Source organism: Rhinopithecus roxellana, chromosome 13 (assembly GCF_007565055.1).
Source record: "Rhinopithecus roxellana isolate Shanxi Qingling chromosome 13, ASM756505v1, whole genome shotgun sequence".
Taxonomy (NCBI): Eukaryota; Metazoa; Chordata; class Mammalia; order Primates; family Cercopithecidae; genus Rhinopithecus; species Rhinopithecus roxellana.
The window spans coordinates 92,829,402-92,853,406 of record NC_044561.1 but is presented as its reverse complement, the minus strand read 5'-3'; the positions used below and the strand labels follow the sequence as shown (position 1 = coordinate 92,853,406).

General features: G+C 49.2%; 1 protein-coding gene across 1 annotated transcript in view; it reads right to left on the bottom strand.

Annotated features, from left to right (window-relative positions):
* The window catches only part of JAG1 (jagged canonical Notch ligand 1), a 36,558-nt gene extending 13,874 nt beyond the window's left edge, over positions 1–22,684 (bottom strand). The window contains exons 1-8 of the mRNA XM_010355267.2: positions 22,135–22,684; positions 21,387–21,692; positions 12,682–12,733; positions 7,184–7,438; positions 5,095–5,155; positions 1,181–1,311; positions 820–939; positions 276–389 (exon numbers count right to left, since the gene is read on the bottom strand). Coding sequence (XP_010353569.1) covers positions 276–389; positions 820–939; positions 1,181–1,311; positions 5,095–5,155; positions 7,184–7,438; positions 12,682–12,733; positions 21,387–21,692; positions 22,135–22,215 — 1,120 coding nt within the window. The 5' untranslated portion in view covers positions 22,216–22,684. The remainder of the gene's footprint in view (positions 1–275; positions 390–819; positions 940–1,180; positions 1,312–5,094; positions 5,156–7,183; positions 7,439–12,681; positions 12,734–21,386; positions 21,693–22,134) is intronic.
* Positions 22,685–24,005: the final 1,321 nt, after the last annotated feature.

Sequence of the window (24,005 nt, the reverse complement as noted above, 5' to 3'; positions counted from 1 at the left end):
AGGTGGCCAGCTCCAGGAAGCAGATGCAAAGGAACAAGCGATTCCACGAGGACATTCCTTCCAAGAACAGATACATGCACTACCTTAGTGGGACAGGATAGGGGTGCTGGGGGACTTCCAAACACACAAGCCGCCAGACTGCTTACCAGACTTATGCCTGCACCCGCCCCTCTCCCGCTGAGACATCACACTGGACAAGCCTAGGTACCTCTCCCCAGCGTGGTATCTTGGCACAAGGATCCTTAGAATGGACACAGGCTGAAAATTGGACTTACTTGTAGAGCACGTGGGGCCGGTCCAGCCTGGGGAACACTCACACTCAAAGCCCAGGGAGGTCTCCTTACAGCTGCCTCTGTTGTGGCAGGGATCAGAGAGGCAGGCGTGCTCAGCTGCAAAAACCAGGATGGCAGTCAGCGAGGGATGCCTGCGCACCACTGCCTCCCCACGTGCCCCTCCAACCGAATCCCACACCACAGCCACTAGTGCAAGCATATTTCAAATACCAAAAGCAAGCGTGGGATAGAAGCCTGCTGTGTCTAAGAAAGAAAGGAAGTCATCTTTCTCACTGAGCTGTCTCTAACCACATTCTGAGACATCGCAGAGCTGGGGTCATTTCATCTCCCGCTGCCTCCTATATGAATCAACATCATCCAAAAAACCTTCGGGACTTGAAAGTTACAAAAGCCTATAGAATGGCTGGGATAAGGCCTATCTTTGGAGGCTATTTCCACTTTTTTTTCCTTAAGTCCTTAAGTATATTTTTTAAAGGCGGAGTATAGAAAAATTAGACAGGACTCTCATTCAGCTTGGACCACTTACCAATTTCACAGTTGGGTCCTGAATACCCCTCAGGGCAGGAACACTGATATTTGTCAGGGCCTGTGTTGCTACAAGTTCCCCCGTTGAGACACGGCTGATGGGTCCCACAGTAATTGAGATCTGCCAAAAAGATCCTGGAGTCACTAAGAGATGCCTGTGAAGGTGGCGAACCTGCCATGTTTCTAGCCCCAATCGTCTTTTAAAAAGAAAACCAGAAAACCCACACAGCATTCAAGGAGAATTCAGAATAAAAGCCCCTGCCAATAAAATTAAAAACCAAATTACTGCCATCCCACCCCCAGATCCCACACTCCTCCCGAGGCCCGCATCCCACCCTGGGTCTCATCCCTAGGGGCCATACCTTTGTCACAGAGCTGGCCGCCCCAGTTGGTCTCACAGAGGCACTGCCAGGGCTCGTTGCAGATGCCATGGACGCATCCCGGGTGCGGGATGCACTTATCACAGTACAGGCCTTGCCAGCCGTACTGGCACCTGCAGACACACAGCACACCTGCAGGTTAGCCTTTTGAACGTTAAGAGAGACCTGCACAATTCAAACAGAAGACTGCGAAGTCCAGGCTTTTTCTGTTTTGTTTCTGGGGACAGGGTGGTAGACTCCCAAGGCTCATCAGGGGCTCCGTATAAACAAACATTTTCACAGTTGGGCTGAGGTCCCCTCCCAGCCGACTCCTGACAAAAGGAGGGCTGTTTGGGAAGAGGCCAGCATGGGGATGCCCTTCACAAAGCCACTCTCTTCTCAGGCTCACACGAGTGAGCCAAAGGTGAAGGCATGGAATAAATCAACCTGCGCACCTAGTTGCGACAGACTGTAGAGAAAGGACTCTCCTGGTGACAAGAGGGCTATGCCAAAGTCTCTGCAGATGCCGCACTTGCCACTCTGCTCTTTGCACAGAAAGTCACGACCCCAGCTCACAGAAAGGCAACAAGCCACCAAGTGCAGCAGGAAACCACGTCACGATGACGCTTTATTCAAAAAAAAACAAGGAGAGAAAGGGGCACCCTCCTCCCTTGGCCAAGGCCAGAGTAGGCTCTCTAAACCCACTTCTATAGGGAAGGAGAAGGAAATGACAACACCTGGAACCAACTCCATAATTTGTGTGCCATTACTGTGTGCTAATTTATAGTGATTTCTTGCTTTGCCAAGAAAAGAAAAAAAAAAGCAGTCTGCTTAATTCATCTAGCATTGGGGGAGTTGAGGTTCTTTTATATAAGCACCTTGATTAATCGTACTCTTTTGGGGCCAAATAGTGCCTTTGATCCCCAAACAACCAACAAAAACAAAACAACTTTCACCTGGGGTGGGAGAGGGGTCAGCATCTCAAACCACTCTCCAAGTTTCAAGCCCTCTGAAACTTTAATTGCCTTCTCAAGAGCCAGGTTTTAACAAGGGTAGGGGAAGGCAGGGAGAAACATCAACTAGCCTGCCGGTGGAGGGCGGAGGGTGGAGGGTGGAGGGTGGGGTGCGGGTGGGATGGGCAACATGTTTCCAGAATGGGACCTGGGAAAAGCCCCGATCAGTGCCAACCCCCTAAGCTGCTCAGCTGTAACTCTGGAAAACAAACCTCCCCCTCCAACTCCCCAGAAGGAAAGGCTTTCGGTTTCCCAAGAGCGGGAGGCAGGCTAGCAAATCCTTGTCATGGGAAAATTATAGGGAGCTAGCTAATAGCTAATCACCCACGGCTGAGAGTCAACTTAACCCCTGAGAATACTGACTAACCACTTCCTAACTTCTAAAACCGAGCCATGCACACCCACATGCAAAGAATCACTAGAATGTGTGGTTTAAAGTTAGACACTGGATTCTGGTTTCTGTAAAGTGGAATGTCAACGTGACAAGTGACTAGAGGAGTAAGATAAGAACAAAATTACAATCTAAATAAGTTCTCAAAAGCAGACACCCACGTTAGTGGGAGGTAGGGGAGTAGCCATTCTGTCAAGGCTGATATTCTTAGCCTGAAAGATAGTGAGAGGGAACTGATTACGAAATGGCAATATTCTCACCGTCTTCCCTTATTCTCTTCCAAATTCAGGATCACTAGGCCTCTTCAAGTTGCCTCATAAAGGCAAGGAGAGGCAGCTGAGGACCCAACCTCACCTAATTAAAGAGACCTCAATCCCCAAGCATAAAAAAGCAACCACAAGAGGCCATGGATGACTTCAAAAGAAAACAAATAAAAATACTGACCCTAAAAGAGGTACCAACCAAGTTATCCCAGTTTAATAATATATGATTAAGATTCTCATGAGAAATTGAAGTGACTTTCCTCAGATGATGATTCATAATTAAGTTTGATATTATTGGCAGGCTTGCAATAAGCAAGCATGTATACCCAGAGAAAGGAACTCAGTCTACTTGGGAACAACAGAAACCAGTAAATTCTCATGTGGGGGTGAAAAAAAAAAATAACCTGTGTAATACATAATCCAAAAGACAACTTGCAGGTAACTTGCCATTCAACTATTTCTGCAGCAGGACACAACCTGAACTTCCTCAGCGTGAAGGTTCTGTTTTGACTTTCTTTCAAGGTAGGGAGAGAAAACTGGGCTGGGAGACTATGCAAATGATGTGTGGGAAAGTCGCACCTTAAGTAAATAAGGCCATCAGTGCGTGTCTGGGCAGGGAGAGGGAGGAGGGACTTCGAAAGAGAAAGGGCTAAATTCTGGAAACAAAGCCTGTTGTTCTGGCTGGGAGGGCCCTCCCCTGTATCGCTGTGTGTGTGTTCTGATGACAGCAGCACAAATCACAGTCAGCCTCCACTGATATCCATCTGAGCAGGGAGCAGGCTTGGAATCACTAATAGCACTGCCATTGGGACTTTCTCCAGAATACCCTTAATTAGGAAGAGGTAAGGTAGGTGGATTCCTGCTCCACATTTGACAGCAGTGCTGTTAAATACTACAGTTCACCGCCACCAATGGGAGACAGCGGGAGAAGCCCCTCAGCCTTCCAGGAAAAAAACTATCTTTCTGAAATGTAGGAAGAGACAATTCAGGACAACCAGTTCTTAATTTAGAGTTCCCTGTTCCCCCTTGCATGGGAGGGGAACAGACAGAGTGGTGGAATCACAAAGGTAAAGGCCACAGATCGTTCTCTTCAAAGCAGCAGCCTCAAAATTTACCAAGCAGCAAAGCCATGTGGCAAGCTTGTCAAATGCAGACTCCTGGGCCAAACCAAGGACTGGGATTCTACGGATGTGGGATGGAGCCCACGAACCTGAATTTTAACAGCTCCCTTGTTAATTCTGAAAGTTACACTTTCAGTACTGAGGTTTTGGGGCAGTGATCATTGATGGTTCCATCAGCAGGATCGCTTGGGAGCTTGTTAGAAATGCAGAAACCCGGGCCCAGCCCAGACCTATAGAATCAAGACCTGCGTTTTAATAAGAGCCCCCAATAACATTAGTTTGGTACATACTGGTTTAGACTATGTTTCATAAGAGTCCCTTTACTCATGTCAGAGTAGCTTTTGGAGCAAAAGTGACAGGTTCAAAGGATCCATTTAGTGTTACTCCTTAAAATTTGGGAGGAGGGAGAGTAAAGCATAGGACTGCCAAAAACACCACAGACACCAACAATATTTCCCTAAATAAGCCTTTTCCAAATTGGCATAATATAAATTTCAAGAAGTTCCAAAATCTGCCATCGTGAAGTGGTCAGGGCAGGCCCCCCTTTGGCTTCTGCATTGTTCCTGGACCATAAAGGAACAGACTTCAAAGGACTGCAGCAAAAGTCTACATTCATCAGGCTCAACTGACAAGATTCCGGGGCAGCCATTAACCTCTCAGCACCAACCCAGCTCCCGCCTGCAAAGGGGCCAGGAGATTGGACTAATCCCATTCTAAAGAATGCTGGACTTTCGCCTATTGATGGGAAAAGTGGGGGAGGGGGCTGGGAGAAGAAAACCTTGGTGGAAGAGGAGGACAGAGATGCAAAGACACAAGCCCACATCCCTCCATCTAGCCCATTAGCACTGTAAGGGAAGATTATAAAAATGTGTTATCAATTTACAGAACAGTTAATACATGAAGTCACTGGCTATGCCCAAAGAGTTTCTTTTTATTCCAAGAGAGAAGTGGTGTGTGCATTCCACCAGACAGCTGGTATAATTTAATAAGCTTCGGATGTGTCTATCTGAATTGTTTAAAAAAGCTTTCTTGTTCTCCAAGGAAAAAGAGGCATAGTCACAATAAAATCAGTCCCTCTCTTACATAAAGGACAATTAAAAGAAATCTCACAAAAGACCAGTTTATTTACCTGCAGTCACCCGGGAGTTTGCAAGACCCATGCTTGGGACTGCAGCCTTGTCGGCAAATAGCTGTAAAAAACAGAGAAGGGCGTGTCAGCACACTGCCTATTCCTTTCATCGCCACAGTCATGAGAATGACCCATTGCATTAAAGTCTGCAAATTCCACAATTTTAATAGATCTCATATCAAGTCCCTTGTAAGGAGAGGAAGATGGGAGAGGCCCAAATAACAAAACCAGCTTTAAACTTCAAGGCCTTGTTAGCAGATCCTGAAAATATGATATTGTTTGGGGACAAAATGCAGACAAGTTGATGAGGGAACAGCGACCTTCGTCCAGCCTCTCTAAACCATAGCTACCCTGGCTCCTTGAGCAGAGCTTGGTCAGTTTCCATTCTGCCCACACCCTTTTAGTTAGAAGAAAAAAAGGTATAGATAATCCTTCCCCATCCCACCAGGACATGTTCAGATGAGCCTCAGGCTTAAAAAAAAAAAAAAAAAAAAAAAAAAAAAAAAACCCATACCAAATGCCTGGTTTCAAAATTCCACGGGACTAACAGAGCCAACCAGGCTGGATTCATTGGGCAGGCTAATCTGGTGGCCAGATCTGGTGAGATTTTTGTAAAGTACCCGTGCAGAGCGATTCTCTACTTCGTTAAAAAAAAAAAAAAAAGAAAAAAAGTGACTTTTTAAAAAATGTCGGTTTATAAGACCAGGCACAGTGGCTCATGCCTATAATCCCAACACTTCGGGAGGTTGAGGCAGAAGGATAGCCTGAGGCCAGGAGTTTGAGACCAGCCTCAACAACATAGCAAGACTCTGTCTACACAAAATAAAAAAGCTGGGAAAGCGGGGTGTGGTGGCATGTGCCTATAGTCCCAGCTACCTGGGAGGCTGAGGCAGGAGGATCACTTGAGCCCAGGAGTTCAAGGCTCCAATGAGCCATGATTGTGCCATCATGGGTGACAAAGTGAGCACCTTATCTTAAAAAAAAAAAACACCAAACAAAAAACCCACACTAAGTGTTAGGTCATTTAATTTTTCAAACACACTAAAATATGTTAATCAATTCCCCTTTTCATTTGAATTCCAGAAATGCCATCCTTTTTAAACTCTTGTCTCCAATTATTTAAGAAAGCATTAGTACTACCCAGGAGATCTGCAAATTCCTTCCTCCATGCCCCATCCCTCTGTCATGGTTGTAAAACTCACTTCGAAATTGAGTTTATCAAAATAATTTACCTAATTATCATGTAAAATAAGCAGAGTACATGATTGCTCGAGGGGATATTATACGGTTAACAGAATTACCCATCAAGTTGCTATGAATTGGAATCACTGAATTCTATAAAGGGACTGGGACAGCAGACAGTACAGAGACTAAAAGTGGGCTCAGTCCTACATCAGTAGGAAAGCTTGAGCTAACCACATACCTCTCCCCCTCAATGCCATGACCCCAAAGATGCCCAGTGAAAACTTGCTGCAAGGCTACCCCGAATGCAGGGCTATCATTTCCTACAGGATTGCCTGTTCAGACGTCAACTGGGCTAACCTAGTCCTGTCTGGCATCTATTTTGGGTCAAGTTCCTTAGAAGCAGAGTCTGAGAAGGGGATCTGGACATAGGTAGAAGGAATTGAGGGAAGCAGATAGGGGTAGGGGAAGGAGCTGAGCAAGAACATGGTCTCAACCGGAGTCTGATTTCAGCCTAATCCCAGGGTAAGCTCTAGAGTGCGCATTGTACTACTGTTTTAAGGCAAAGGAAGCTGGCCTTTGTAGCCCTATGTCTGTCAATCACTGACTGTGAGCTGGAGGAATGGGGCATGCACTGGTTTGGCCAAGGACGAGTCTCCGGAGAAGGAGCAGCTGTGAGCTGTTGGCAGCCAACACAGCACCTGGGGGATGGGGATGTCAGTAAAGGGGATCTGGATGGGGCACCGACAGCATCTTCTACACTCAGCATCTTCATGCTGCAGGCCCCGAATAACAGCCAAAATCCCACCCCACCTGAGATAGCCACATGCCACCTGCCTGCTGGTGGGGGGATAAATGGACACTAAAAGCAACAGGCATATGTGCACATGCACACACACACACATACCTCTGTTACATTCGGGGCCCATCCAGCCTTCCATGCAAGTTTTGTTGCCATTCTGGTCACAGGCATAGTGTCCAAAGAAGTCATCTCTGGGGCGGCAGAACTTATTGCAGCCAAAGCCATAGTAGTAGTCATCACAGGTCACGCGGATCTGATACTCAAAGTGGGCAACGCCTGTGTTCTGCTTCAGCGTCTGCCACTGCCGGCTGGGGTTGATCATGCCCGAGTGAGAAGCCTTTTCAATAATACTGTCAGGTTCTAAAGACAAAATGATGAATCGTGTTAAATATTCACATTGGAGCCTTCTTCCCTGACCGTTTTGGCTTTTTAAAATAAAAACATACCCAGATGCTATGAAATGATATCCGTTGTACAAAAAGGCAAAGAAATGAAAAGGTGATGCCCTTACCTAGAGACAACCTGTTACCACTTATTTACCTTCTTTCATGGGTACACAGTATTTCATCGTCTGGAAACACCAATAAATAATTTACCTAGTCCCTGACATGTGGGCATGTGAGTCGTTTGGGCTTCCTACTATTAAACAAAGCCACAGTGCGCATTCCTGGAATGTATCTGCCTGTGTATGTTTCCCACAATCAGATACTCTAGAAATGGAAGTGCTGAATCAGAGTATGTGCACAACCAATCGACATCTGTCCACAATCTCAAACTACCCAGTCTGTCCTCCCACCACCCAGGAAGCTGTGCTTCCCAATAACACTGCCAATGTTGTACATTATCAAACCTTCTCATCTATGCCTGATAGGTAAAGAGGTATCTCGTTTAATTAGCATTTAATTAAGTGATGGTGACAGTCCTTTCCGGTAGTTACAAAACCATTTATATTTGTTCCTGTGAACAGCAACAGCCTCTCTCCTCTGCCAACTTTTCTATTACATTGCCATACTGACTTGCAAGAACTCTTTACATATGAGAGAAAGTAGCTCCCTATGGAAATGTTGCTCTTGAAGAAATTTCATTACTCCAGATAAAGGTCAGCAATCATTTCTGGTTTTAGAGTTTTGTGTCTTGCTCAGAAAACCTTTTTGTCCATTCCGAAACTCTTAACTGGAAGCCAAGGAGAGGACTGAGTTATATTTTTTTAAAAAGTGTTAACATGGCAACCTTTAAAGCCAGCCCTTAAATACCAACACCTTGAATTTGATGCATTCCACCTTTCTCCCCTGCCCAGGAGGCAGATGGAAGAATAACTCACCAAAGTTTAGACACAGGTAAATCAAGGGGAGGGTTTCTTTTTTTCTTTCTTTTTTTTTTTTTTTTTTTTGAGCCAAGTCATGCTCCCGGAAAAAAAAGCTTACTGAGGAAAATAAACACCTCCAGCTCAAGCAGCTCTCAGGAGTAAGTAGTCCCTGCCCTGAGGCCATTTATGATCTAGTTTGAGAAGAGACAGGTACAAAAATAGCTCAAACATGAGGTGCCAGGAGTTCAGGTGAGGGATCTGAAAAGGCAGCGAGGCACTAAGTCAGCACCCCAGCCTGGTTTTGTGTTTGTTTTCTTAAACCTGCTAGCACCAACTCTTCATCACCTTGTCAAATCCAAGGCCATCTTGGAGAGACAGAGACTTGCAATATCTTTGTGATTCTTACCCACCCACATGGCTGTTTTTCTAGGCCTCGGGCCCATGCTCCTTTACAAACTGATGCAAGCCCTGTAGGTGACCAGGAGAGAAAGGACTCCTTGGTGGCTTCATCCACACATCCCACTTCCAACAGGGCACCAGTATTCACCCTCTGGGGCTCTCAAACTGCTGCGTGGGCAAGACAAGCCTTGAACAAGCCCACATACCTGCAGCCTGACACCCCGGCAGCACTGAACCACTTGCAGGTAACACTTTCCTCATTTTTGCAAATAAACAGAGGCCAAGGAATGACAAAAATGTCTCTCCATTAACTATGTTTGCTCTGCTGGTTCAGTTAAAAAGCACAGTGGGCTATTACCACACGCTTACAAGATCTTCATAAAAGGGATCGGTTATACACACTAGCCATGGCTCAAAGGCATCCAGCTTCTGAGGCTGGTATCAACAACAAACAGTTCAGACAAAAGTCCAGGGCAATCCTAGGGGTACAAGACTGATATGTACTTTTCAGTCACGCAGGAAGCTTTCCACTTATTTCCGGAAAGTGCCGTGAAGAGGATCACTTCAGAATCTTCAGTGGAGCTAATGGAGCTGCATACATAACTTCACACCTGCTCAGGGAGGGGGTCGAGCGTGTCTGGGTTCGAACACCTCTGCTGCCTGCTTCCTGATCGCGCTTCCCTTCAGCTTGGGGCACCGGAAAGGTTATCTGTGGCAGTTCACTTGGCAGTCCAGCCTGGTGATTGGAAAAGGACGTCACCACGCCTCTCTGCAATCCCTAGTGCCATGAAGATGAATCACGAAGAATCCATGACCAGCTCGCAGGCCACGGAGGAGGTGATGAAGGGCGAGTCTCAGCATAACCTGGGACCACACCAACCCGAAAACCTAGAAGGGGGCCTCAGCCAAGAAGGCTAACCTGGTCTGAAGTGTGCCTATGTATGCTTACATGTCTACTGTGCATTACAGTAAACCGAAACCATTTGCTCTGGGGGAGAAAGAAATTTGGAACTCTATATACCACAATCCCAAAATGTAATAAAAGACTTTAAAGGACCGATGACAGAAGGACCAGCCTTAAATACTTTCGAATACATAAACAGCACCTAGGCTATATTTGGGCCCGAGTCTGCCTGTGAGGGCTCACTGCAGAGCTGATAGAAGGAATTCTCTGCCCTAAAACTCAGCGCTCTGCCTTTGATTTACATCTGAAGCCAGAATGTTTACAACTCGCTTGGGTCCCACAGGGCAGCCAACTCCATTTGGGCTTCTGAACATCCTCAGCTTCTGCCCTGTGGAGTGCAGTCCAGAGGGAGTGGCTCAGGGTGAAGAAAGGAACAAAACACTCCAGGTAGCATCAACAGCATGTGCAAAGGTCCTGAGGCAGGAGAGAACGCGAGGTAGTTGAGGATAGAAAAGCAACTGCTAGGGTATGGCCAGGCTACAGATACGATGGACAACATGGTATGTAAGACAAGGCTGGCAGGGAGACAAGGCTGGGCTGCAGAGAGCCTTGTGGGCCACGTGAAGATCTGTCCCAAGAGCAACAGAAGGCCACCGAGTGGTTGGTTTTTCATAATAAGGGTGACAAGCCAATGTTATGCTCTGAAAAGACCAGGATGGCAGAAGAATGGAGAAAGTACTAGAGGTGGGTCTGAGCAGATAAAGGTGGACCAGACGGAGGCTACTCTAAGTTCGGTCATGAGCAGATGGTGACTTGGACCAGGGCAGTGGCAGAAGGCAGGCAGATTCAAGTGAAGAGCTGGAGAGATTTTTCAGAACTTGGAGGTGGACTAGGTATGGATGCTAACCAGAGACGGGGTACACAGAGCGCCTTCCATATTTCTGACTTATGGCAATGAGCGTTCAAATATCAGTGGCAGACACCTAGAAGGGGCCCTAGGGAAGGGACTGTTTTTGTCAAGAGAAGATCCTGAGTTTGGTTTTGACTGTGCTGAATTCAAGATTCCTTGGAAGCATCATAGAAGAGGTCAAATAGGCAAGTGGAGAAACCATTCCCACCAAACCTCTTCGGGGTTCACCAAGTGAGTTTTGATAACCTGCAATGGGCACCCATGACTTTGTATCAACCCCTCTCTCTAAAAATAGAGGTTTAAAAGACCTTTATTCCTACCCCAGTCTTCCTTGTCCTCTTCCAGGGATTTGGTTACCCCCCCAGCAGGAGATGAAACATCCCAGAACCCCAAAATGGGGGTACCTGGAAATGCAGACAACTGTGGGTAGTTCTGGACAAGCCCTGGGTTCCCAGGGGCATAACTCTCTGACCAGCGAGGCAACAGTAGGCCCAGGAAAGGTTCTGCGAATGCTGGAGTGTGGCAGGGAGGTCTCTCACATGTCCCTAACAAGTATACTGACCCAGCTCTTATCACAGGCCAGGATCAAACTCAAGTTGTTCACTCTACCGGGTGGATTGTTTTAATAGCTAAAAGGGAGGGGAAAGAACACCATGCTGACACCATAATATTACAGAAGAGCCTATGCCTCCCTCCTCCTCGACCCCTTCTGCTTAACGCTTAGTTACCATTGTAAGCAGGTCACAGTGACATAATGTTCACAGTCCTCAACGTTTGTGGCAGGGAAGGGAGGGGAGAACAAACAGGTGTCTGTGACCCTAACTGGCATCAGCTATAGCCAAGGCTGACACAGCTTCCCTGCCACCCCCACACGCACTCCCCATGGCATTATGGGGTAGCCCTCTGGGGAGGAAGACTTGGACCTTGGACTTTCACAAGCTCCCATCCAGGGAGGATGACACCCAAAGAGTTGGAGTTAAGATTCCCAAGCTAGAAGAGTGACCCAAATGGCCTGGGACTCTCTGGCACATCTGGGCTCAGCAATGATTCTGCAGCCCCAAGTGGCCCAATAAGCCAGCCACAGGTGGAAGTTGCCCACGCAGCAGGCACCGAGCCCTCAACTGCACCCACGGTGGGCATTCACCATTCTCTGTCAGCAAAAAAGCAAGGCAAGGAAAGAGGAAAAGATGTTATTCACAGTGAAAACAAACAAAAAATGGTGAGATAGAAAAGCAAAAAGAACAAGGCATTCAGAGAACGGAGAGCCAAGACAAGAAGCTGGATCCACTCTTCCTCATGCACACACCAAGAGACTTCAGTGCGCATCAAGTTTTCCAGCAACAGCAACCCAAACTCTGCTGGCAAAAAGGCAACTGAAGTTTCGGCTCGTGAACAAAAACACTGTAAAGTTACAATTAAAGAGCAAGACTACTTGGTAAGCCAGACTATGTCATTTCCATCACATCCTCCATGGCTTATCCACCAAAACCGGCCACTCACAGCCCTGAAAGGCAACCTGCACTGAAAACAGAGCCATCTTTCAGAAGGGGACAAGGCAGGTAATGGCTGTGAAGCTCTGTAATTCTGCTTCAATGAAAGGTCTGTGGCGCAGTGTGGGAAACCTGGATGGGTTAGAAGCTCACCTGCCCACCAAGTGAAATTCAAGGTCGGTCTCTAGAGCCCAGCACCACCTTTATGGCTTTATCTTTCTGATGAGAGATTAAACGCTCACTTAAAGTTTAAATGGACTTTTAAAAAGTCACTACTTTGATCCTTTAGCAGCCTACAAGGTTTTAAAGTTGTAAAACCATTAAGATCTCTATCCTGCAGATAATCTAGGTTTCATAATCAGGGAATGAGTTAACTGGGAGTCTGTTCTGGCCACTTAATATTCCAAGCTAAAATTCTAGAAAAGTTAAGGAATAGATTCCACTGACAGGTTCACCCTAGGGTGCGGGGGAGAACAGATGGCAAGGGGTGGCAGAAATCCTAAGTACTAAGGAGACAGATCCAGCTCCAACTGGTTGGCCAAGCCCCACACTTCCACATGTGTTTAGAGAAAAGTCCACAGAAGCGATACTTACGAACGGTGTCATTACTGGAATCCCACGCCTCCACAAGCAATGTATAGGACCTCTGCAAGACAGATAAACAACAATGTAGCAATTCAGAAACAGGGTGGACTCTCCAAAATCTCGTGCATTCTTGGCCTCCTCCCAGAAGACCCCACCAAACAAAACCATAATGCCAAAATAAAAATTCTATTGGTTGTTGCACTGAGTTCCTGGACGTTTAAATCCAAACCAACTCCCCTTCCTTTGTCAACTCTTCCCAGGTTGACAAATGACTCCTTTCACCTGGCAAGGACCCACTGGGGTCAACATGCATGCAGGCAGCTCAAAGTTGAGATCAGGAAATGCCACCTCCCTATATGATATGAGAGAACTTAGCATATAGTTTCCCAAAACTTTCCAGACCCTGACCCTAGTGCACAAGTGAGAAAAAAAAAAAAAAAAAACCACAAAGAATTTATTCTAAGTTAACCTAACCAGGTATTTGTACCGAGGGGGTATTGCTAAGGTTACACTTTGGGCCCTGGTGAGGCAGTCTCTAGGGAGGCCCCCTTTTCCTTTTTAGAACCCCTTTGAAAGCTCTGTCTGTGTGAGACCATCCTGGCTCCCACAAGTATCGGGTAACTCTAGGAAACAGGAGGGGGTAGATGCAAAGCGACTCTGCAAGACAAAGAAGTCAACCACACTTGGGCGGTGGAGTTGGGGACAGATCCCAGGGAAGAAACTACAAAGGGAGAAACAACCGCACACCCATGGGTTATATTTATTGATGAACTTATCTGTTAATAAGATCTAACATTCCAAGAATAATCAGAGTCTACTAACTAAACAAATTCCCTGGACACTGGCAAGATACCAGCTGTTAAACTGAAGGCACCTTTTATCTTCCAAGCTTATCTCAGAATTCCACCTCCCCACCCCTCCGCCAAACCTAAGCTATTAGCAAATTCCCTCCTTTTCTAAAAATGTCCTTCGTAATTTACAGTAAGGTCAGTCTCGCAAAACACCGGCGTTTAAATGAAGCTTCTGCTATCTTGGCGCTGAAGAAATGTACTCAAGGCAGGGGGGGTAGACAAGGAACATGAACTGGGTTATGAATCCCCGCTTTGCTGTGTCAGAAACCAAGCCATCGGAAATAGAAGCGTGTACATTAAATAATACCGTGCTGTGCCACCAGAAGCACACTGCTGCCAAGAGAAGAGAAAGCACCTATGAGATAAAGGCAAAAGAGAAAAAGGGTAAAAGGGAGTTTCATTCATAACTCCAGGCCAGCTTAGTGCTCTCAGTGACACAGCAGGTCATCTCTGAATATAAAAATATCTTGTGATAGACCCTGCCTTGGAATTCAGCCGAAATATGTTTCATACTCAAAGCAGAGTAGGATTCCATTTCGTTCACTGATAACTGTGGGAAAATGCTCAGAAAAGCAAGCAAAACCGGGCAAGCCGGGGCACATACCCAGCCCTCTCCTGTTAGTGGCCACAGGTCCAAGTTCATTGTTGTTGTTACTACTTTATTAGCGAAAGTTATACCTTATTTACAGCCTCTTTAAGTTTCTTAGGACTTCCTGCAAATTACAGGACTCTTCCCTAAGAGCAGCAAGAAATTATAGTTCTCTGCTGATTTGAGGTAAGAGCACAGTCAGAATGAGGCCAGATGTGTGGCTGATTCTGTATAATTAAGCCCTTCATTTGCTGGTCACGTTGGGGCCCACGTCCTCCACTTCAACAATATTGCTGTAATTAATCCTCTGATTAAATGCATTGACACCAGGAGTTTTGACAGACTTGCACAAGCGCTAAACACGTAGTACCCACAAACCCCACTGCAAGGGAAGGTGCCGGGACTGAGCTGGCATGGCAGTACTAACTCGGTTTAATACTCAAGGAGGAAGGCATCCTTAGGTCTTGCACAAGAACTTGGAAGACCAAGCGGTCTACCAGGCTCATCCTCGCCAGAACTGGGAAAACCTCAGAAGTTGCTGACCAATGTCACCCCACCTGGAGAGAAAAGAATTGCACACAGCCCTACATGCCTGGCTCTGGGATTTTCCATGAACTGCCTTCTTTCTCAAAGGCAGAGACAGGGTGAAGGCAGGGAGCTACAGTGACGGCAACAAAGGCTGGACTTTTTTTCCTGCCTGTTTCAGGGAAGGGATTAGGGTCTCCTGGGGCAGGAGGATTCCTCCTACCCAGCCCTACAGAGAAAAAGGATTCCCTCCAAGGCTCCTATTAGGAGGCACTCAACCTCCCACTCCATCCCCACACTATAGATCGATCAGCAATCAAGATAATTTAACAATGATTGTTAGTTGCTAGAGAACTTTAATTTTTCCCAGGCCCATGCTTGACCTCTCTACATCCCTGAACATACACCCAGGCATTGAGATCCCAGACCACGCACATACACCTCATGCTGTCAAAGCAGGGACGAGGCCACAGAGCAGCAAATCCACTATGCCAAAGTCACATACAAGCAGCCACTGCAACTCTGACCCCCAGTAGAGGCTGAGTCCTCCATCCCAGGAGGGCTTGGAAAGGCAAGTATTCAAACTTGTTTATACAGCAAAACAACAACAAAAAAAGCAAATACCTGGGTTTTTCTTGGTTTCAGACTACAGAACTAAGATTCTGAAGAGTCACCTGGCTTTCATCTTTTTTCCTTATGTTTTCCAGAACAATACTGTGGGGGCCACACAGGAGGGAGGGGTAGCAAACAGATCTTCAGTCTGGATTTGCAACTGAGTCACCTCAGCCCCTTCCTAGCTCCAAGTCCAAGGAAATCTGGCAAACTGGCAGCTGGTTCCCATACTGGTATGGCATCAAAGAGGAACGGTCAGCCTTCAGAATTGCTTTTTGGAAGATTTCCGTGGAATTCTACCTAGAGGAGAGTCCTGGCATCAAAGCCCCAGGGCATCCAAGGGCCACCAGGCTCCCCCTGCCCCCAAGGCTGGGGCCTCTGCACCTCCTTCCACCCTCCACACTTAGGCTGCTGTGCCAAGGTTGTGTTCTCTGCCCTGTCCCACTCCATGGCGGTTACCTTGGCACTGGGCAGAGCGGTAAGCACTTAATTGCCACATTAAGAAGGGGGGATGTAAGAAACAAAGGTAATTGTGTTGGCAGCCGGGAGCTTCCTTTTCCTGGCAACAGTGACAGCCAAACCAAGCCCTGAGAAGCGGCTGCCTCCCCTCCTGCCAAGCTGACGGACACAAATAAACCGCCATCCAAACGGCACGCGTGCGGCGTCCAAAACCCCAGGCTGCAGCGACAGGCAGGCCCGCCGGCGGCACGCACATCCTGGGAATGCCCGACGTGCCAACGCAGCCATTGTGCACAGTCAGTCGGCTCCCGGGGTTCGTCAGGGGCCCTGTGCTCTGCTGACTCAACTGTTGCTTCCTGTCGCTTGTCCTGTATTAGCATTATTTTTGGAGAGGCCCCATTATTCTCCATAATCCTCATTTCAGTCAATTCGGCCAACTCTATTGTCCTGCCTGTGTCTGGGTGGCCAGAGTATAAAATATTCCAGTCACAAAACATATTAAGCAGAAAAGATTGCAGGGAGTCCATGTGTGGGCACACTCACACATACTCATGCACACCATGCCAGTGGGTTTCGGGAAGGTGAGATAAGAAAGGACAACTATCCTATAGCATCTAGGCTAAGACTTCATACACAGAAAGCAGTCAAGTCTGTAGGGCTTGACATGTCAATAGAGTCCGATCTGGTTACAAAGGGTGATTTTCTCATCAAAGCCCACCTCAAAGGCTCACCAAGGGGCCCCAAAGCTCATATCCAGATTTGAGACTCTCAATGAGACATCCCCACCCCCTTTCCCATCATTACCCTTACCTGTTTGAAAAGCATCCCACTGATAATTAAATGCACCAGTTACAAAAGGGTGGCGAGGTTAATAGATAGAATACCAAGAAGCCAGCCAAGCACAACGGTCTGGTTCACACAGAGCAAGCCTGAACAAGAAGCCTTTCTATTTATTTACCAAAAGTGCATAAAAACTGGGTTGAGCTGGTAGAGGACTCTGCATGTTTGACTATTTACATACTCCTTTAGCTACTGGGAGCCACCTTGCGGAATTTCTTCCCAGCACACGCACTGCACCAATGATAGATGTCACTGGCACCATAAAAAAAAAAAAAAAAAAAAAAAAAAACAGTATGGGGCTGCTGTGGTCCACGCGGTAATCAGAAATCAGCATAGAAGTCACAACACAGCTAGCCGGTGCCATGCACCAAAGTAAAGTTGGGATTTTTCTGAACCCAGGACCCTCCTCCATTTCCACCACAATTCTAGAATCATCACTTTCCATTCATCCCAATGTATCTTCCAACAGCTGGAAGAAAAGACTAAGTATATATATATATATATGTGTGTGTATGTATTTAAAAGCTGAAGCCAAGAGTGACTTCTCTTAGCAGTCTAGATCCTAAGCTTGAAGGATGGGGTAGGTGGAAGAGCAACATGCCTCCAGAAGTTTGCCATGGAAGAATTTGCAGGAATATTTGCATTTGTGGATTACAATGCTAATTGTATGCACATCCAGAGATCATGCATTCTTACGTTGTCACTAACCTTGAAAGCCGGACATTGGGACCAACTTCTGGCCCATCTACAATAGGGCCAGTGGATGATATGAATCCAGCCAAGGCCTCTGTTCACATTCCTGTTTTCAGATCAGGAACTCTGAAGGCTCCTTGTTGCCTTGACACTGTTTTTTTTTTTTTTTAAGTAAATTTTTTTTCCATGCTAAACTTCCCACACGCCTTCTATCTAAAAGATCCCCAAAGGCACCACTATTTGGTGTGAAGATTTTGAGCAACATTTAGATTGCTGATTTTCTGGGAGCTTGCATGCCTGTAAGTTGCTGCTGACTCTCCTTTTTACCCACTCAACTCCCCCAAAAGCCTCCACGCCAAAAGTTTCACTGTTTTCTAAAAACGTCTGAAGTCCCTATAGAATGATGGGTGTGGAACTGGTGGGTTGCAAATTCATGTAAGTACAGGAGGTTTGAATAAGTTGCTAAGAAACAAGACAACAAGGAGGAAGAAAACACAGAAGGTTACACCTGCAAGAGAAAAAAGAAATATTAGAAACCAAGTACCTGGAATAAAGATTCCATTTTTGGAGCAGCTATTCTGCAGATACTTAGCACAGCTCTTTCCAAGCAAGCACAATTTCACTTTTCCCCAAGCCCAGTGTTGCAACACAGACACATCACTTCATCCCTTTGGTTTGAGGTAACTTCTTAGGGCAAAAGGCATTTCTCCACATGCAGAAAGTCCCTTGCTCTGAGCACATACATACACACGTGCTCTTTCTTTGTATACCTGCTGACCACATGGGCGGGATGCAAATCCTGGCTGCAGAAAGGAGGCTGGTCAAATCAGAACCCCATCCTTGCGCCCTCCATGTGCCCACACCGTATCTAGAGAAGCTCAGGGACTGGGAAAGACAGCAAAAGGTATAAAAGTAAGGGCCTGTCAATTACATTCTGTGATTAGCATCATGGCAACTGGTCATTCAGGCCTGAAGTATGAAGGGGGCCAAAGCTGGCATCCCTCACACAGAAGAATGTTTCATTGGATTTTCCTAAAAAACAATTAAGTTGATCTCAGCAAGTCTTTTAATAGGATCAATGGAATTTAAATGTGAGGCTAATAAGCCAGATAACCCAATTGCTTCCCCTAACATTTCTCTACATTCATTTCACTCTGGGGCCAATGTAGCAATACAGCTAACTGGGGTTCTGAAGTTCCCAAAAAGGTTTTGGGGATGAGTAGTGGTAATTACACTAATGCATTTTTAATAAGCAGGCACTACTGGGATTTAGCACGAATTTTGGGAGGTACAAATTAACCATTTCAGTGATTTATAAGTGGTCATTCCTAAATTATTTCCTGTTAAGCCCAATTACTTCCTACAATAATGTTCTTATCACTTGGTCCCCCAACTTGAGAATCATTAATCCAGATAGTTGCTGCAAGTTAAGCCCCTTGGAGCAGCAACAGAATGAGAATTAGAAGCCAGTGGTGAAAAGCTACCCCAAGACCAGAGCTGGGGCAGTGGACACCAAGTGGGACATACTCAGATATGATATATGGCAGGAAGGGCCGCCTCTACAAAGCCTTTCACATGCACATCAGAACGTGCACTGTATTTCATATCCGACCAAATCGTTTCCTCCTCGTCCTCTCTAGAACATGAACAGTTGCTTGGATAGGGGTCATAATTCCAAACAAAGGGCATGAATTACACGACCTTCTACACTGACCTACCCCTGCACCCTTTGCTGACACCCAGCGTCAGCAAATTTGGGAGGACTCATGCAAATGCTAATTGTGCCTGCTAGGGGTTGGGAGCCCAAAGTGGTTTGGAGTTTTGCTTTGTTTTTAGCCATATATCTTTTTCTTGTTATCTCTTGAATTCTGTGCTGAGTTCATTTATTTCCTATTCAAGGGAATCAGTTTTAAAAGACATAGTTAATTTCCAAACCAAATGAAGCTGTGCTCTCTACTTAACTACTTGCTCAGCTACTTAAGTATTTCAGTTACATTTATACTCAGCCTGGAATCATTCTTGAAAGTTGTGGACTGTGCCGTTTCTCCAACCACATACAGAAAAACAAACACACCTAAACTCCAATTTCTCTTGAAAAGTAAAGCTTATGTTTCACAGGCCTTTTTGGGGCATCAGGGTGGAGACTTGTGATACATGTATTTGCACTAACTTCAAAAGAACCACATTCTCAGTGTTGCCCCATCGGTCTTCCCCCATTCGAGAAAAGCCGAGAGTCTATTTCATGGTTGGTGACCCGTGGGGCCTGAAACCACAGAAGAGCACCAGCAAATGCAAATCAATCGCTTCTCCTGCCCTCCCACACTATTTCCGCTCCTTTTCCATTGAGTACTAGCTGACCAAGTGTCAAAAGGGGACAGACGCACCTTCTAGGTCACTTTTCCTTGGCCAGCCTGGAGAGCAAGCCTCCTTGTTTTCATGCTAGCCATCCCTCTGACCCTACTCTCCAAAATGAGCCTCAGCCAGGCTGCTGCTTTTCCACATCACTAATAAGATTCCTTTTATGGTCTTGTGAAAAGCAAGGGGCTCCAGACAGATCCTCCGGCAGGAGGGTGGAACCACCTGCAGGCCCCTTCCCCCTAAACTCCAAACACACGTTCAAGGGCAGTGAGTATTCACAGTCAGCTTGGGCCCAGCCAGATTTAAAGGTAGCCAGGCTCTTTAGCTTAAAGTTCTCCCTAATAGGGGATTAACAAACAAGATAAATACTCTTGGTAAAAATGAAATCCCACAACAGAAGAAGTCCTTGGACCTCAAGAGAGCTTCACATACGGTTGGTTTTTTTTTTTATATATAAACCCCTTTTCATGGCAGTTTTTGATAAGTGTCTTATCTCACCCACAGCAGAGGGCACTTTATAATGCCAGCTCCTGTAAACGTGGATTTTAAGAGCCACCCCAAGCTTCACACACAGACACAGCCTGATACTCTTCCCCTCTCTCCTCTCCTCCCAGAATCACAGCCTAAGTTGGCGGACAGGAGGCAGCAGAGTGCACCCCATTAGAGCACGTGGTGGTAAGCAATCCTCTGGGGCACCGAGCTCCCCCTCTCACCACCCACCCTCCCAGCACAGGCTAGGCCAAACCCTAGTCTTGGCAATGAGTCATGCCTCCTGGACAGCGGGAGCCAGGCAGAGGGCACACCCCCAACATTTCCCTTTCCTCCCCTTCTGCAATCGCACCCATCTTCCTTCCACCCATTTTGGGATGTTGCAAGGGCCTCCTTGCAGGATCTGCCAGCTGGGCCCGGGACCTCGAGCTGCTTTGGGGGCGGAATGGGGCGGAGGATGAGGCTCTATCACTTGCACCCGCAGGCACTACCTCCAGAAGACCACCCCTTCCAGGCCTTGGCACGGCCCCCGAAGGCTTGCGGGAGCCGTGCACCCGCCCTTCCCGGGGAAGTCTGCAAACACAGCTGTTCCAGAGCCCGGGAACCGCTGGAAGTGAGGCCACAAGAGCTACACCACTCGGGGGCGGGGGCAGGAAGAGGCCGGCAGCGGGCGGGGGTTCCCGGGTCTACAGCTCCTGTGAGGGCCCCAAGAACCTCCTCCTGCAGCGGCCGCCCCCGGCCCCTGAGCCGAGCCCGGAGAGCGCCCCCGCACACACTAAAATCTCCCGGGGAGCAGCGGGAAACGGACTCCCCCACACCCTCCAGGAAGGACACACCCGCCCTCCCGACCGTTCACGGGAAAGGGGAGGTTGCCAATTTGGACGGCGTTCGCAGGCCAGAACTGCGCCGAGTCGCCTTCCACGGCGCACCAGGTTTAATTAGTTAAGAAAAGAGATCAGCTACAACGACCTCTTGGCTTGGGGCCGGGAGGGTTACTCTGGGAACTTCAAGTTGCAAGTTTACACCGGCCTTCCTAGGAGCCTGGTCCCATAACCCCTCTGGGATCTCCACTTTTGTGCACTAAGCAAACAGCAGCAGGCATGGGACCCATCTCGACTACCCCAGTCGAGATCTAACTATAGTGTCCCGGCTCCCCCAACCGCCACCCCTAAAGATTTCCCCCGTTGGCGCCGAGTTTCAAGCCAAAGCCCTTTAAATCCCTCTAGCAGGGGATAGCAGAGCTCGGCCAGGCGCGGGTGTGAGTCTCCGCCTGGCCTCCTTCCCGAGTGTTCACTCACCGGCCAGGCGAAACTGAAAGGCAGCACGATGCGGTTGCGGTCGTTGCCGCGGCTGGCCTTGAGGTTGAAGGTGTTGCCCCCGATGACAGGCGTGGACCCTGAGCCGAAGCTGCAGGGTCCCCCGGCCGTGACGCGGGACTGATACTCCTTGAGGCACACTTTGAAGTATGTGTCACACTCGTCGCGGGTGCACTTGCGGTCTCCCGGGTTCCGGGCGCCACCGCAGCAGTTCCCGTTCTGCAGCTCCCCGTTCACGTTCTGCATGGACAGGATCTCCAACTCGAACTGACCCGAGGCCCCACACACCTGCCGGCGAGGGAAGGAGGAAGGTCAGCGCGGGAGAAAGCTGTTTTCTTCGAGTATAGAGGTGGCGACTCCCTCCCACTCCCCGCCGAGCCCTCCGCGCCAAGTGAAAATAATTTTGCAAAACTAGGTTCAAGGACTCAACATGATTCCGGGACAAAAATAAAAAAAAAAATGCACGAGTGCGGAAGAAATCCGACGACGACGACTGACCGGGGGGCAGGAGCGGAGCGAACGCGCCCCTGCCCGGCCTGGAGGGGTCACCCTCAGGAGGCTGGGGCTCCCGGGAGTCGGCGCGCTCAGCCCAGGTGCAGCCGCCTGGGCGCAGGGGCGAGGAGTCGGGCGCTCGAGGGCTTCCGATCCTGCTCGCGGGGCTCAACCGCCCAGGGCGCCCCGAGGGGAGGGAAAGGATGGCTGGGAGGGAGGCCCGGAGAGGGGCTCCTACCTTGGCTCGCAGGGCACAGAGCAGGGCGAGCAGGAGGCTTAGGGGGCGCCCGGGCCGGCCGCGCGTCCGTGGGGACCGCATCGCTGCGCCGCGCGCCGCGGGCACTCGGGACGCCGCCGCTGCTGTTCGCGCTGGTGCTGCCGCCGGTGCTGCAGTCGCCGCTGCCCCTGCGGCCGCCGCGTCCCGGCTCTAATATACTCCGCCGATTGGAGCATGCACGACTGGAAAACAACACCACTTTTCAAAAGCCCTTTCAAGAGCGGCCGGTTCCAGAAGGCAAAGAGCCCGGCCTCCTTTTATTATTCTGATCGCTTCTTTGAGACGCTCCCCCTCCTCTTCCACCTCCCGGCTTTCTTTCCTTCTCTCGCACTCCCCTTCTTTTATTATTATGATTATGCGCAGCCTTTTATTCCCTTTCAGATCAGCTGCATGGAAAAAGGGGGGAGGGAGGGGAGAGAAAAAAAACCCAGCCTAGCTCGCGGGCCGGCCGCAGGTAACACAATGACGCGTGCCCGCCCAGCTCTCGGAGAGGGACCCGGAGAGCCCGTCTGGCAGCCGCGGCCCGGGCTGGCTACCTCTACCCAGCACGCCGGACAGGGCGCATGCGCGCTTATTAATATTCATGAGAGGGCGTGCTCACCCAGGACACGCCCCTCCCCTTCACGTTGCTGGGGAGGGGGTAGGGCGGGGAGGAACTTGGAAGGGGTTGGGGGCTCCGGGATGCTTCGGGCTGCAAAGAAGTACTGGGGCCCCACACCAACTCCTGCCCTCGGGAGCTTCGGGCCAGGAGGGAAGGGAGAGTGCGGGGAGGTACTTGGAAGGGATGGTTGCTTAGGGACGCCTGGAGGCCCCCAGCGGGGACCGCCCCCTCGGGCGCCCGGGACCGGGAGCCTTTGCCCGCGCGTCGGGGCCCCAGGTGTAGGCGCCGCGGCGCTGGCTGAGCGGTCGGAGCGGGCAGCTTCCGCCTTCCGAGCCGCCTGCGTCAGCTGCGGCTTTCGCCCCGGGAGGAGGGCCTGCCTGCCCGCCGGGAGTTCGGCCCGCTTCCCGCGAGCGAGCCGCCCAGAGCGCTCTGCTGGCGGCAGAGGCGGCGGCGAGGCTGGCGCGCTTGCCGCCGTCTGCTCGCCCCGCGGAGGCGACCTGGGCAGACGCTGCTGGGAACTTTGAAAAACTTTCCTGGAGCCAGGCTTGCCGCAGATTCGAGGGGAAGCCTCGGCCGCGCCCCACCCCCTCCCAAATCCGAGTCTGCGGAGCCTGGGAAGGCTCCCAGCTTCCTTTCCAAAGCGCGCCGGGGCAGAGGCGCGGGGAAACCGGGGGTAGAAGGCGGCGGGCACGCCGGGGCGGTGTTCAGGCTTTGGGAAGGGCCGGCGGAGATGCTGGTGGGCTTGGAAGCCCTCCCCGGCCCGCCGCCCCGGCCGCAGTGCCGGTATTGCACCTGTAGGCGGCCTCCGAGCTGCTCTCTGGGTGGCAAGGGGCCTGGAAGGGGCCGTGTCCCCACCACCGCCAGCCGCGGAACTTGCCTTCTCTGGGGTGGCAGTGGAAACCGATACTGTTTTCCACCTTGAGGCAAGCCTGGCAATTAACAGCTACACTCCCGGTCATAATCAAGGTCGAAGAAAGCCCATGGCTGGCCGTAGCCTCTGCCAACCCCTCTCCCAACGGGCTTGCTGTTGCATTTGAGGGGGCCTTTATATGGAAACATCGACTTCCTTTGAAGGGTGGACCAAGTTTTGGCCCTAGCAGTGGGTATGTCCTGCGGAAAAGCGTGACTATTCAGCGGCCTGTTTGGGACTTGAGTTCTCCTGGGTGTGGGACGTGATGGGCTGGCAATAGGTCAAGGGAAAATAGTTTCCAACATGCTGAGTTATGAGCAT